At 39.5% G+C, this 14366-nt stretch overlaps 1 protein-coding gene across 3 annotated transcripts in view; it reads right to left on the bottom strand.

Moving 5' to 3' along the window:
- SLC28A3 (solute carrier family 28 member 3) overlaps positions 1–12188 on the bottom strand; it is a 50465-nt gene extending 38277 nt beyond the window's left edge. For 2 of the 3 annotated variants that reach the window (XR_014174712.1, XM_081944999.1), the window contains exons 1-4: positions 11820–12034; positions 3264–3347; positions 2778–2860; positions 1261–1352 (exon numbers count right to left, since the gene is read on the bottom strand). Coding sequence is in view for 2 of the 3 variants with exons in the window: in XM_081944999.1 (XP_081801125.1) it covers positions 1261–1352; positions 2778–2860; positions 3264–3347; positions 11820–11873 (313 nt within the window). In the remaining variant the exon portion in view is untranslated. Of the gene's footprint in view, positions 1–1260; positions 1353–2777; positions 2861–3263; positions 3348–11819; positions 12035–12146 lie in introns of those variants that run through there. The other variant, XM_081945000.1, reaches the window with a different exon arrangement.
- Between the last annotated feature and the right edge of the window lie 2178 nt (positions 12189–14366).

Here is a 14366-nt window from a genome sequence, read left to right as displayed (position 1 = left end):
TCCCATTGGTTTCCCTGCTTGACAGCTTCGTATAAATAGCTGTCAAGCAGGGGAAGAGCGCTTCTCTCCTGTATTCTTGTTGTATGCCTGTTGCAATAAATTCCTGGAGTTTACCTCAGCTATGTCCAGCCTCGTTCATCGCCCACTATTTAATATCTATCAATCACTTTTCTTAATATGTCATCTATCTATCTATCTATCTATCTATCTATCTATCTATCTATCTATCTATCTATCATCTGTCTGTCTGTCTGTCTATCTATCTATCTATCTATCTATCTATCTATCTATCATCTATCTATCTATCTATCTATCTATCTATCTATCTATCTATCTATCTATCTATCTATCTATCATCTACAGTATCTATCTATCTATATGGAATCTATCAACCACTTTTCTTAATATGTCATGTGTATGTGTGTGTGTGTGTGTGTGTGTGTGTGTGTTCCAGCATAACTCTGGAACACCTCAAGCAATTTCAACCAAACTTGGTACACAGATGACTTTCTTTCTGGAAGCAAATACTGTGAGGATAAGGCACCCCTAAAACCCCTTGGGGGGGTGTTCTGTTAAGATACAGCCTGTTGTGCTTTAAAATGGCTTCTACTGTATTGCCATAAAATGACTTCTACTGTACAGCGTAGTGGAGTTGCCATGGTAATGGCTTCCCAGTACTCCACAATGGGGCTCCCTCTGGTAAGGAGGAAAATCCAACATTAGAAATTATGTTTGGTCCAGACATTTCTCCTCTATAAATAAATACACGGACAACACTGTGTTATCAGCTAGTTAAAACTATAAGAAGAGTACAGCTTTTGAGCTCCATTCCAGAGACAACATAAGGCTCAGCAGTCAGGACCATTCAATTTATGCATCCTTACTTTTTTATTAACATAAGACTGGAGGTAAGCACATTAACATTGGCTGTATATTCAGGTAGTCAGGCTGTAATTCATTTAAGAATTTGAAAACTAACATATTAAATTGTCCCAAAAAGCAATTTGTCAAACAGAACTTTCAAAATAGCCACTGTATAATTCCAATATCTGTTCCACTGGTCTACACCTTAGCGGACATGTTTTACATAAATAAGAGCTTACAAGCTTTTTGCAAAGATAGCCTCATGGCCGGAGAAGATTGCAGTAATTAGACTAGAATATAACCAAGAGATGGATTTTATTTTATGCTATTAGTCTCACACTTATAGACCCAAAATTCTACATAAAATTGCTATTTTCTAGAATGTATAAAACATACCTGTAATTAATATTCCATAAATTATGTATTGGATTCTAGTTTTATGTTTCCTGCAAAATTGAAGGACCATATCATATTTCCTTGCAAGTTTCCTAGAAGGATAAATAAATAAACAGGATAATTTAAAAACAGACTATTTGTAGTGTAAGTAGATAAGTATGCATTACCCAACATATTATAATTAAAATAAACAGTACATATTGATTAAACAGGAATTTAAGATTGTTTTCACATGTCTTCCTCATGTCAATAAAGATTTTTACAATCATGTTTAAATGAGCAAACTCATTAGTAAGTTTGAGTTACTAGTAACTAGTTTGAGTATAGTAATTTCATTTTAGATATCATATGAAGCCAAAAAGCAAACAATCCACATGATGATAGCAATAGCACTGGGACTTATTAGCGGTATATACCACTTCACAGTGCTTTACGGCCCTCTCTAAGCATTTTACAGAGTTATGGCCCCCAACAATCTGGGTCCTCAGTTTACCAACCTCAGAAGGATGGAAGGCTGAGTCAACCCTGTGCAGGTCAGAAATGAATTCCTAGCAGTGAATTAGCCTGTAGTACTGCATTCTAACCACTGCGTCAACACACCTCATGATCTTAGTGACATGTGTGAAGCAAGCCTAAGATTCAATGTGATGTGATTAGAATTTGTGTAGTAGTTGGAAATCAAGGAGACCCAGGTTCTAGTGCATCCTTGGCTACCTAAGCGAGTAAGTTTGGGCCAGTTTAATTAATTAATTAATTAATTAATTAATTAATTAATTAATTAATTAATCAATCTCACCACCAGGTGAATCTGGGTGGCTTACAAAGTTAAAAGCAATCAACAACACAAATATATACAGCAATAAAACCATAAGATGGTAAAAATGTGGAGCGAGTGGGAACAAGGTGTGCAGGGGATGTGATGGGATCTGATTTTAGTTCATCAACTACCTCCGGGGTGACACTCCTCTTGGCTGCAAGCCAAGTGGCAGAGTCAGGTTTTCGGAAGGTCAGGAGGATAGGAGGAGATTTTACCCTGGAGGGATTAGATGTTCTAAAAGGTATCTCTTAATCCAAACTACCCCAAAAGGCTGTTGTTATGGGAAAAGAATAGGGGAGAGAATCTTGCGTAAGACACCTTGAGTTCTTAGAAGAAAAATGGGATATGATTTCAATAAATAATAATTATATGCCAATAAGTTAGAACAGGGGTCTATAGTGGGGTCTATAGCAGGGGTCTCCAACCTTGGCAATTTTAAGACTTGTGAACTTTAACTCCTACACTCTGGGAGTTGAAGTCCACAAGTCTTAAAGTTGCCCAGTTTGGAGACCCCTGCTCTATAGAATCTTTTATTAGAAAAGGAGCAAAGTATGACAGAGTGACCTGAAGAGGAAGTCTTTGCTATTTACGTATTGAAAAGAACCCTGAAGCCAAAAACTGAACTCAGTGTTTCTGAATGCACTAAAATTACACTTGACGGAGAAATTAATCAGTGGAGAACTCCCAATGAAATTATTACCCCTTGCACCCAAGATTCTCGTTTTCTTCTGATTCAGGTTGGCTTCCATGTGGCTCACTGTCAATATCAATGTTTGTCTCATGCTAGGAGAAAATAAAGCAAAATGGGTTATTAATCCTGTATTTTTATTTCCTTGATTCTCCTTCAAGGGCCAGGTACAAAGAAAACTCTCCTTCTAGTTCTCAGTGACTCTCAAGCTGTCTGTTCTCTTTTAACCACCCAACATTACCTCAGTTATCTTAATAATCTTTACGTATGTTTAATTGAAAGGGTGGGGTTTGGTTACCCAAAGCTTATAACTTTACTTCCCCATGCCATAATCATATTCTGGCTTCTTCCCAGTTCCCAAAACTGCTTGTTTAAAACACCTGTGGCATGGACACCAGCAACCAGAGTAAACCACAGTGTATTAAGCACACAAAGCCAACATAAACAAAACTTATCATGACTGAGTGCGACCTATGAACCTACCCATTTTCCTCTTACCTCATCAGGTGGAAGGGAGTTACTTCTTTCTAAGTTCCTGTTTCGTAATGCAGTACCGTTTGTCTTTGAAATATCAGCGTCTTCCTGCAAAGCACAACAGTTGAAGATGACATGACTTGAGATGAATAGACTTTAGTTAGCACATGGGACAACAGGGGTGATGTTCCTCCTGCTGCCCCACTAGGTAGATCAATCCAGCAAACCAATTCCATATGGAGGCTACAGATACTTTTCCTGAGACTGCCTGTAATACCAGAATCTTGCAAATCTGATTGAGCTCATCTTCCTTAGCATTCAGCAAATTAGGCAGGCATCTCTGCCTGAGCCATTTCTGAATGTTATCTCATTGTCCTGGACTTTAGATTTTTTTCATCCCCTGGAAACTGTAGAGAAATGCATAATAAGGTAAAAGGTAAAGGTTCCCCTTGCACATTTGTGCTAGTTGTTCCCGACTCTAGGGGGCGGTGCTCATCTCCGTTTCAAAGCCGAAGAGCCAGCGCTGTCCGAAGACGTCTCCGTGGTCGTATGGCCCACATGACTAAACGCTAAAGGGGCACGGAAAGCAGTTAGCTTCCCACCAAAGGTGGTTCCTATTTTTTCTACTTGCATTTTTACATGCTTTCGAACTGCTAGGTTGGCAGAAACTGGGACAAATAACAGGAGCTCACTCCCTTACACAGCACTAGGGATTTGAACCACCAAACTGCCAACCTTTTTGATTGACAAGGCGTCTTAGTCACTGAGCCATATAATAATTATGGATTATTATCATGGAGGACCCATTCAAGATGCAAATTTTAAGTTGGCAATCTGATCTGTACTGTATCATTACCCACAAAATAACCTCAAGTGCAGTTCCTGGTCACAAAAAGATGGTCCAACTTTTTTTTTTTTTTTTGGTTTCTGTATCCATGTGAATAACTTTGGCACAGCCTCTAAAGTTTCACAGAGAAACAAAGCCAGAGTGTGACTAAGAAAGTGGGGTAGAGAGGAACAGAATGAAAAGCAAATAGGTAGAATGTGTAGCCTTACATTTTGAGCAAACTAACCATTAGCAAGCACTCAGGCTTGGCTGGTTTCTGCTGATTTATCCTTTTCCAGACAAGGAAGCAAGAACATGGATTTTAGTACAATACCTTGCCTTTTGAAAATTAAAAAAAGCACCCTTGAGTTTCGCAATCATGGTTCATGGGCAGAAATCTGTTAATAAATATACCGATTCACTGTAAAGGTGAGATCGGTCATTTCATTACAGTGGACCTGAGCACAGTTTAAGGGTCAGACAAACCAAACTCTGAAACCCATTAGAGTCTTAGTAGCCAAGCTTCAATTTTTCAGGGATCAAGAGGGCCAAAGGAGACCATTTGGTACAGCGGGAACAGAGGGGAAAAAAGCAGTGCTGTTTTTCCCCTCAGCTTTTACTTTATTTCAATATACTGAATTAAGGATAGGAAACAGTGGAAGGCATATGGGAACAAACCAGAGGTGGTATTCAGCAGGTTCTGACCAGTTCTGGAGAACCGGTAGTGGAAATTTTGAGTAGTTGGGAGAACCGGTAAATATCACTTCTGACTGGCCCCACCCCCATCTATTCTCTGCATCCCAAGTCTCAGCTGATCGGGAGGAAATGGACATTTTGCAGTATCCTTACCCTGCCATGCCCACCATGCCACACCCACAAAGTCATGCCACGCCCACAGAACAGGTAGTATAAATGTTTGAATCCTACCGCTGGAACAAACTCTTCCCCTCATCAGTCTTAAATTCCACAAACACAATGTTCTTGGCAGAAATATGGTTTGGGGCAGTGGTGGGTTCCAGATCCCGTTGAAACCGGTACGGTGCAATGAGGCCCAGCATCCACCACATGAATGCGCGCAGTGCCTGCATGCATCCTTACCTCCTGAGACGCCTTGGCGGAGCGTCACACAGGCGCCATACGCTCTGTGCGTGGAAGCACCAAAGAGCTCAAATACAAGTAAGGAGGGCAGGCGGGCCCTCCAGAGCACCGTACTGGAACGGTACCCAGTGCTCCTGGCAGGGACTGGTACGCCCGTACCAGGGCGTACTGCCTGCAACCCACCACTGGTTTGGGGCCTTGGTAGTAGATTCATTGAAATTTTATAAGTGGAATTGGAAATACCTTGCCTTCCAGAATCTTCCTTCTCCATTCCCACCCTTTATTTCTTCCCTAAAGAATCCAACACTGGGTCCAAAAGATGATCTCAGGCAGGTCAAACTGGTGGCCCATGGGCCGGATACATCACATGAAGGCCACACCCACCCAGGCTCCGCAAAGGCAAAGAAGTCTCGATATGTCATGATCCGGCCCACAGTGAGCATGACTTTGACATCTGTGATTAGCGGTTGACATTTGGCCATTTTGCCACTGAATATTTGCAATGGGATCTTGGGGTGCTATGAGGATTGTAGGGTGCTTCTTCTACTTTAAGATGTGTTGGGAGCCTCTGCTAAAACTGGAGGCCACATGCTGCTTTTTAGCTGACCTCTACTGACTACAAATGGTCCCATTGGCATTTTTTTTTAAAAGGATGGCTTTTAAGCTTAATAAATTATTTAGCTAAATCCAAAGAGGCACATTTTAAAGCTAATAAAAGCCACATTTTTTTTGGTATCTGTATTAAATAGAATCAAGTATCTTTATGTAAGAGTATTAAAATGTGATAAATCTGTAAATTTATCTTCCATCTGATAATGATAGTCCTTTGTTGAACTTACTTCTCAAACAACAAACGGACAAATGCAAATCTTAGTAATATAATAAGGAGAACCAGTTTGGTGTAGTGGTTAAAGTAAAAGGCCAGAAACGGAGAAACTATGAGTTCTAGTCAGAGGTGGGATTCACATAATTTTACCACCGGTTCACTATGCACCAAAAATGTGATCATGTGTACCTTCCACGAATGCGTACTGCCTTCTCTGCATGCGCTTTGCTTGCATCCGTGGCTTGCACGCTTTTCTGACCTAGGCTTCCTGAGAAAGCATAAATCACAATCTTAGTACCAAAAACCATCTTTTTATTTAAACGGCTGTGAATTATAGTCATTCACAGGCCACAATGCTTCACAAACAGCCTGTGAAGATTCCAACAGATGTCCGCTTGAGTTGCCACAGTCTTTCAGGGGCATGTTGATAAACACCCACCTTATCTCCCTTAGAATGCTGCCAGAGACCTAATTGCCAAATGCAGAGCAAGGCCAAACTTAGCACAGAGTCAAACAGAACTTTTCAAAGTGTGAACCGACCAGATGGTCTAATTGCTTCCTGCAAAAGCTAACATCCCATTTGCTCCTCTTATGTCTTATGGGAGGGGCCAATCCAAGCCTTACTCCCGAGTCAACCCTATTACCCTGTTTTCTTAATTGTTCTTGCCTTTTGGCAGCTCTGCGCATGCTTAAACTGGGAACAGGCTTCTGCTGTTCTTCTGCCTTACTGATGTCAGACTTTGGAGGCTTCTGAGACAGCACATAACAACCAGATGGCCTTGGCCCCCTCTCTGCTTCCAATGTAGAGCCCTCATCAGGACCTTCCCCTGACTCCAGGACTGTCCCATGTTCCTCCCCAAACTCCTCACTGTCTGACTCTGCTGCCAGCTCCGCTGGCTGCCGGCGTATCACAACACACACTTGCAGGCAGTTTAGAAAACATGGCTAAATAGGATGGCATAGCGCCGTGGCAGGTGGGCAGGTCCACCCGAAGGTCGCCACTACCGGTTAGCCCGAACCGGTCCAAACTGGCTGAATACCACCACTGATTCCAGTCCTGTCTTATGAACCCATCTAGATGACCTTGGGCCAATTATTCACTCTCAGTCTCTGTCAAATATTTAACTTCTTGATATACATATATTAGCTACATAATAAACTTAAGCATTGAGGGAAATCCAGATTCAAATATCTGCAAAGGCATGAAGGTTTTTGAGTATCCTTGGATACTCACTCAACTCATTTCAGAGAGGATAATGTGAAGACAAAATGCAGGATATACACAAATAGAGATCTACACACACACAAACACACATTCTGCTCCCTGAGGGAATAGAAGAAAGAGGCAAAGCACAATAATCAATTCCTTAATTCCATTAAGTTTTCATTTTGTTTGTTTAAACAACACCTGTTGTCTGCCTGTCCTGATTCTGCTAAATAAGAGGTCAAACTGCAAGTGCTGCACTTTTACTCACCTGTTTAATATGCCACAAACTTTAAGATGCAATTGCACCCTCCAAACTTCAGCCATGCAGCTATAAAATGCAGGAACTGTATTTTTGCAAGGAGCATAAATTATTCTCCTTACTTTCTTCCTCTGGCATTTTCTCCTCCGCGGTACCATATTTTGCTAAAGATAAGATACCTTTTTGGTTCCTTCAGTAGCTGGTTTTGCAGCAAAGATGCAAGCTCTTAGTTTTTTTGTAAAAGAGTTTCTTTTTCCTTTTTTTAAAAAAAAAAGCTTCCTGCAAGTGAAAGACTTCCTACAAATCTTGCAGAGGAAAGAGCTGAAATTGGACATCTTGCAAAAGAGGTTGCAAAGAACGCTTTCCTCTTGCATTTTAGAGAAAATTCTGCTGCTTGCTCATGATCTATTTTACTTTCTTTTCCTCATCTGACCTTACTGAGCAGAATGGGAGGAGATGTTTTTTTATTAATAGCTGGTTTGTTCCCATTATCCCATCAAAGTTTCGTTTGCTTCTTAGAAAATCGTAAGAGTTTTATTCCAATCTTGTGCTCGCGTTAGTAAATACTTTTTTTAAAGCATTCTCTCTTAGTTAAAAGTTATGACATGAGGGCTGAAGATCCATATCTAGTTTGCTATGTTGTTGGTTATTTGATTTAAGTGATAAATGCATATGTGAGTGCTTTCTATAATAGCTTTATCTTACCGTTAGTTTCCACATTTGGAAACAGGTCAATTAGGCAGAGAATGATGTATCCCACCTGGGTACCATCCAAGGGTGCTATAGAAATTGCACTGTAGTGTAATGGTTAAAGAATGGAATGGGGTGAGGTTAAGTAAACATTTCACTCACAGTTTACCTTTAGGCATATTTCAACAGGATTGTGAAGATAAAATAAGGGTCATCCTATAGACGCTGCTTTAAAAAAAGAATAACTATAGCTGGACCAGGATGCCATGATATCAGCCACTCATAGCAAGAGCAGTAAGAAAGAGCAATAATTATAGCACTTAGACTTATATACAAATGTCAGCATATTGCCCTTAACAATCTGGGTCCTCATTTACCAACCTTGGAAGGATGGAAGGTGGGGTCAACCGTGATCCCTATCAGGATCGAACTCCAGGCTGTGGGCAGAGTTAGCTTGCAATACTGCATTCTAACCACTGCACCATCAGGGCTCTTTACCATGACTCATACTTCTGATTACCTCTGTCTGATTGCAGGGTATTCTGTGTTGGGCTACCTAAAGCTGAAATCATCTTTAAATACATTTATCGCACAGAAAAGGAATATATCAAGCAACATCTTGCCACATACAACATCATCCTATCAATCATCTAAGGAGGGCCCATCAAAAATGGGTGAGGGATGGACACAACAACAACAACAACAAAAACAACAACAACATGTTACTTGTGAAAGCTACTTCTCTTTGCAACAGACTCTCCCTGAGTGTGACCTCAACCCTGCTGGTATTTCATAAACAAATGCAGCCTGCTGTTTCAACAAGATTTTCCTCCCAAGGAAACCTCCCAGTCTTGCTTTTGGGGTATTATAGGCTGGCTCAGTTTATAAATACTGTTAAAAAGCACATGTGCACAGCCTTAAGTGCAGGAGTGTCCAAACTTGGGAACTTTAAGACTTGTGGACTTCAACTCCCAGAATTCCCCAGCCAGCATGGCTGGCTGGGGAATTCTGGGAGTTGAAGTCCACAAGTCTTAAAGTTCCCAAGTTTGGACACCCCTGCTTTAGTGCATGCACTTTTGGCAAAAAAGGGGCCTTAATAGGATGCCGTAGAGCCAAGGCAGGTGGATGTGCCCCCCCCCTACAATTGCCTCCACTATGGGTTCGGGCGAACTTGTAGAATACCACCTCTGCCAGGGGCTGTTAATATGATATTTTGACCACGAGAAAGCAGCTAAGTGCCACTGGATGATTTATATAAATCGAAAAATCTTTTACTTATTTTGTAGCATAAATAAATAAATTGGAAGACATTTATATTTGTGTTGACTGATGGTCTTTGTTTTAAGTTTAATGATTAATCCATGCCGCTCTGAAAATCAAAGAAATTAACTTGGTGCCAAAAGGATATGGGAGATCCAAGGAAAACATTTCCCTTGCTTCAGAGTAAAGGTTCTATCAAGCTGGGTTGCTAACCTATTCTTCTTCTTCTTTTTAACGAGCATGATTTAAATTGAAGCATGAAATGGGTATCTTTGGTTCTTTCCCCCCACTTTCTTATGATGGGGTTATTTCAGTCTTCTCCCATCTGGCCTAATCTCTTCCAGATATTGCAAAATAAAACAGCCAGAATTCTAGCTGATTGGAATTGCAGTCCAAACATTTAGGAAGTATCCTAACTCCAAACTCTTACTAGATGTAGGAACCAGTCAGGCTGGGAGTGAGGAGTGGGGAGTGGGGGGAGGCAATTTAAATTTGAATGAGATTTCAGGAGAAAACTTCCTTCCTAAATACATTTGTTCCCATCAAAATCTGAGCCTCTTGATTTTCTACAAGTTGTTTAAAAATTAATCTTGACATATATTCTAGTTAATTCATCAGGCTATACTTTAAGAGTATTTTCAAATCACAATTATTTTACACTCTCAATAGTGTCTAGTGTACACTACTTTTTCTTTCTTTCCATTGACAAAAAAGTTAAAAAATATTTGAAGTTATTCTAAGAAATGGCAAGTATAAACTGGGTTTTGAATCAAACTTTTTTTTTGTTAAAATAATGATATATAAGAAAATATTGGCATGGAGATACATAGTGTGAGAGCTTCTCAAGATTTAACTGCAAGTTGCTACAGATAATTAAGTAACAATTATAAAGTACTGACAGCCACTTAGAAAGCAATCATGTATAAAGTGAGGACCTATAGGTTCATTGTAGCCAAAGAAAATTTCTCTGCATATGGTACATGGGTGGGAAAGTGCATGTGCCAATTTTTCACACTCAAGACAATAGTTGGTCTTAAGAAACCCGAGAGCTTCTGCCCCAAATCAAGTATCAGTTTGCTAAAACTGGGAATGAACCTGTAAAACACCTGCAAGCTACAGTGCTGACTATGATGGCCCCTCCAGAGCTGCTAATAATTTTGAGAAGCATTCATGCAACTTGAATATTCATTTAAAATCACACAGAGATTGATTAAATCCATCGAGATCGTGTTGAAATTAAATGTTGAGATTGAACACTGATCTTTATGGATGCGCTAAGAATGCATTTTTAAAGAGGAAAAATTAACACTGAGAAGGGCTTTCTCATAAAGGTTGCTTTTCTGTTGGAGGAAAAACCAAGGGTTGGGTGCATGTGTGAATTAATTCAAAAAGTTGAACTGTTGTGGGTTATAAAGTGCTATATAAAACAACGTAGCATTTTATAACCCATAGCAGCCAACTTTTGAAAACTCAAGTCTGAAATTTAAAAAGAGTAAAAAAAAGTTGAGCTAGTATATCTGAGTTGCAAAACTCCAGGTAACCATTAGATGGTAGCAAATATAGATACAAATATTTAACTGAAATTCCTATGTAGGTTTCCCCCCAACTGTGTTGTAGATATGCTAAATCTAAAAATAATGTCCTCAGCTATGACAGTGTGCCTTCAAAGTAAGGAAGACTATTTTTTTTAACCTATTGGACTTATTTAATCAATCAGACTCTCCCATTCAGGTGTCATCCAAATGGGATGAGTTGCAACTCAAAGAATTCTTTTGACTGTGCTGTTTGGGAAATTTGGGATGTTGTAATCTTAACCAACCTGGAAAGTGCCAGGTTGAGGAAGTTACACTACTGAAGCATTTTAGATGTAAATATTTTCTGTCCCTACGGGTACTATTATAGTAAATGCTAATTAGTGTTGATAACATTGCTACAATGGCACAAGATGCTTAAAGATGCAATTACACATAAATACGTGTTGCACAACAATTGCGCTGTGCAACAAACACTGCTACCACAATCATTACAATCTGTGCAATGTGATCTAGACTGGCAGTCTGATCCCCCCCAAATAGGTTAAATAAGTTCAGAATGTATCTAAAAGTTGTACTTGCAACTAATTCAGTTCCCAAATCAAACAGGAGTAGGACTAATTTGTTCTACTGATATAATAATCCAGGAAGGAGGAGAAAAAACAGTAAATGGCAAATCTCTTCACAATGGCGTAATTGTATCCAGTCTTTGAGAAAAGAGCACTTGTACTGACAGGATCTTTCTTTGCAACTTTATTTGTTATTTCTGTAAATAATAGTTGGTTGTTAAGAAACAGGTGACTGTGTGCTTCCCAGAAACTGTGTTAACATATTTAAACTTTTTCTAGAACAACAACAACAACAACAACATTTTAGACTTACCTCAAATCCTGGATTCTTGTAGCTATTGGAAGAAGTGCGGTTAATCGTGGACATAGTTGTAGACTTAATCCCACAAAGGTATTTAAAGAAACAGACACCTTTCCTGCTGGCAGAGCTGTAACTATGGTCCTACCCAGCCAGCAGCAACATCCAGTTAAGCTGTGTGTTCTCTCTTTCTTGACGTTTATCTGACTCTTAACCACACCGACAGTCCTTACACTAAGGTCATTGCTCCACTTTCCTGTCTGTCTCTGAGCAGTCATTCTCCTACACAAAACTGTAAAACTCCAAGCTTGTGAAATTTGAAAGATGATGATTAACACTTACCTATGAGCATCAAGAGCTTGGGGAAACAATGAAACCACCCATTCTACAATTTTGGGAGACAGCCCACATTTCTACACATTGTTATAAATGAATGGGAAAGGACATTGTTCATAACAATTTAAGAACTTCTGAGAGAACTGAAGACTTGGATTTATGTCTGGGAGTGTCCTGGGGAAGAAATAGGCAGAACGTAGATCTAGAGCTTTGCAGAGCTAGGTAAAGATTCATGACCAAGAATGGTAGCATGGTTTGATAGTGTACTACAATGTAGTAAACTACAATGTTACAATGTAGGTTATTCAATTTTGGTTTAGCATGTTGTTTATACACAGCATGATGTGTAAGCCTATCTATGGCTGAATATAACAAATCAATATGGCTTACTAAAAAACGTGATGTACCATGATGCAAAATCTCACTAGAGGTGGGTTCCTACCGGTTCGGACTGGTTCAACCAAGTAGGTAGTAACTCGGCCAGCCACGCCCCCGAACCGGTTCTATCTGCGGTGGCGCCATTTTGATTTTTGGTTCTGTGCATGAACAGAACAATCTTCATCACAAATTCCCCCCCCTTCCTAATGTGCTCATGCGCAGATCTTTTAAGGTGCAAATGCACACACACGTGGAGCCGAATCGACACTAATGCCGGCACAACCCACCCCTGAATCACACTTATCTTGAATTGTTAACTATATTCTTAGCCTCTGTTCAATTCTAATATTTAGAGCAAATTTAGAGCAAATTTACACTTCTCATTATATCAGTCAGCACAATTCTATGTATGTTCAGGTTCATGCATGTTCAGGACAAGTAAAGAAATAAGTATATTTTCATGAATACTAGTGTTTCCCACAAATGGAAAGTCTGCATCCCCCCCCCCCGAATCAATCAAGTACCAATCCATTGGTTGCAACAGGAATTGACCCAATGGCTTGAGGCCTGAGCCTGATGTTATGGGATTAGGGTGTGTGACTGCCCCAAAGTCATCCAATGGGCTTTCATTCATAAGATGGAACTGGAACCCCAAGTCTCTTGGTTTCTAGCCTGCTGCTCTAACCACTAGGCCAAACTGACTTTCACACATATATAAACATATCTTTTTCAGATCTTTAACTGTAATTGTTAAATACATTATTTTTCTGTAGAAATAGAGATAGAAAAACTTTAAATATAATACACTAAAAGCTTGATTTTATGGTATTAGCAGAATACCATAAAGTAAAACAATAAATCAGAATCAGGGAAGTGTCAGCCATCTTATATTGTATGTATGTCATCGCACACATATCGAAAAGGAGATGGGGCTTCTATTGTACAGTTGTACCTGCCACCTTGACTTTTTTGACTCCCTTAGGCATCTCCCTTAGGTATCTGTATGGATTGGGTTCATAATATACATTAAGTCACATTGTGGTTTCTCTGAATTAGACTTAGTCTATTGCTTATTCTTAAACAATGGTTTGTAGTGCATGTTGGGCAAACCTAGCCAATCATAATTTATTCAATAAAGTATGTTTAAACAAACCATGATCATTCAATATATGGTCTTTCTTTTTGAAGGAAAAAGCAGAGATGGCCAGTTGCAAACCTTAACAATGAAGCATGTTTCTGAACTTCAAAGGAAAGGCCACTGTTTATTTTGAGGAACACTGTCTGTTTTTTTTTTTTAATGGCTGAAGATAGGGGGAATCACTCAGAATGTTCCTCATAGACCTTAAAGCGATTACACACAACCAGGGAAATGCAACTATGTTATAGGAAGTTAATTTCACAAACAAATAATCCCACTCTTTTCTTGATTCTGTTCCTGCTGTCATTTCCTGCTGTTTAATAATAACACGATTGAAAAACACTTCATAATTATGTAAATATTCTTCTCATGTTAGTATCATGTGAACAAGCAACAAGTCAATTACTCAGGAAACAGCACAGGAAGAGTAGTTTAGAAGGCACACAAGCCTTTTATTAATCTATACATTACTAGCTAATTCTACCTGAACTTGTATGGAGCTTGTTAAAAACTGACCAACCAAGATTAATTAATCATTAGTTACCTTTTATGTAAAGGAGATATGATTGCTGACAGTATTGGCAATGAGTAGGCAGCCCAGCTGAGAGATCTGAAGGACCTCTAATGTGAACGTGTTGATCTTTGAATAAAAATATGCACATTATTTGTAGAACTGGCCTCTACAATAAAGGATTGGAAAATAGCCAATG

This window comes from Natrix helvetica, assembly GCF_964273705.1.
Source record: "Natrix helvetica genome assembly, chromosome: 2".
Classification (NCBI taxonomy): domain Eukaryota; kingdom Metazoa; phylum Chordata; class Lepidosauria; order Squamata; family Natricidae; genus Natrix; species Natrix helvetica.
The sequence above is the reverse complement of the archived record's forward strand: the minus strand, read 5'-3'. Positions and strand labels throughout refer to the sequence as shown.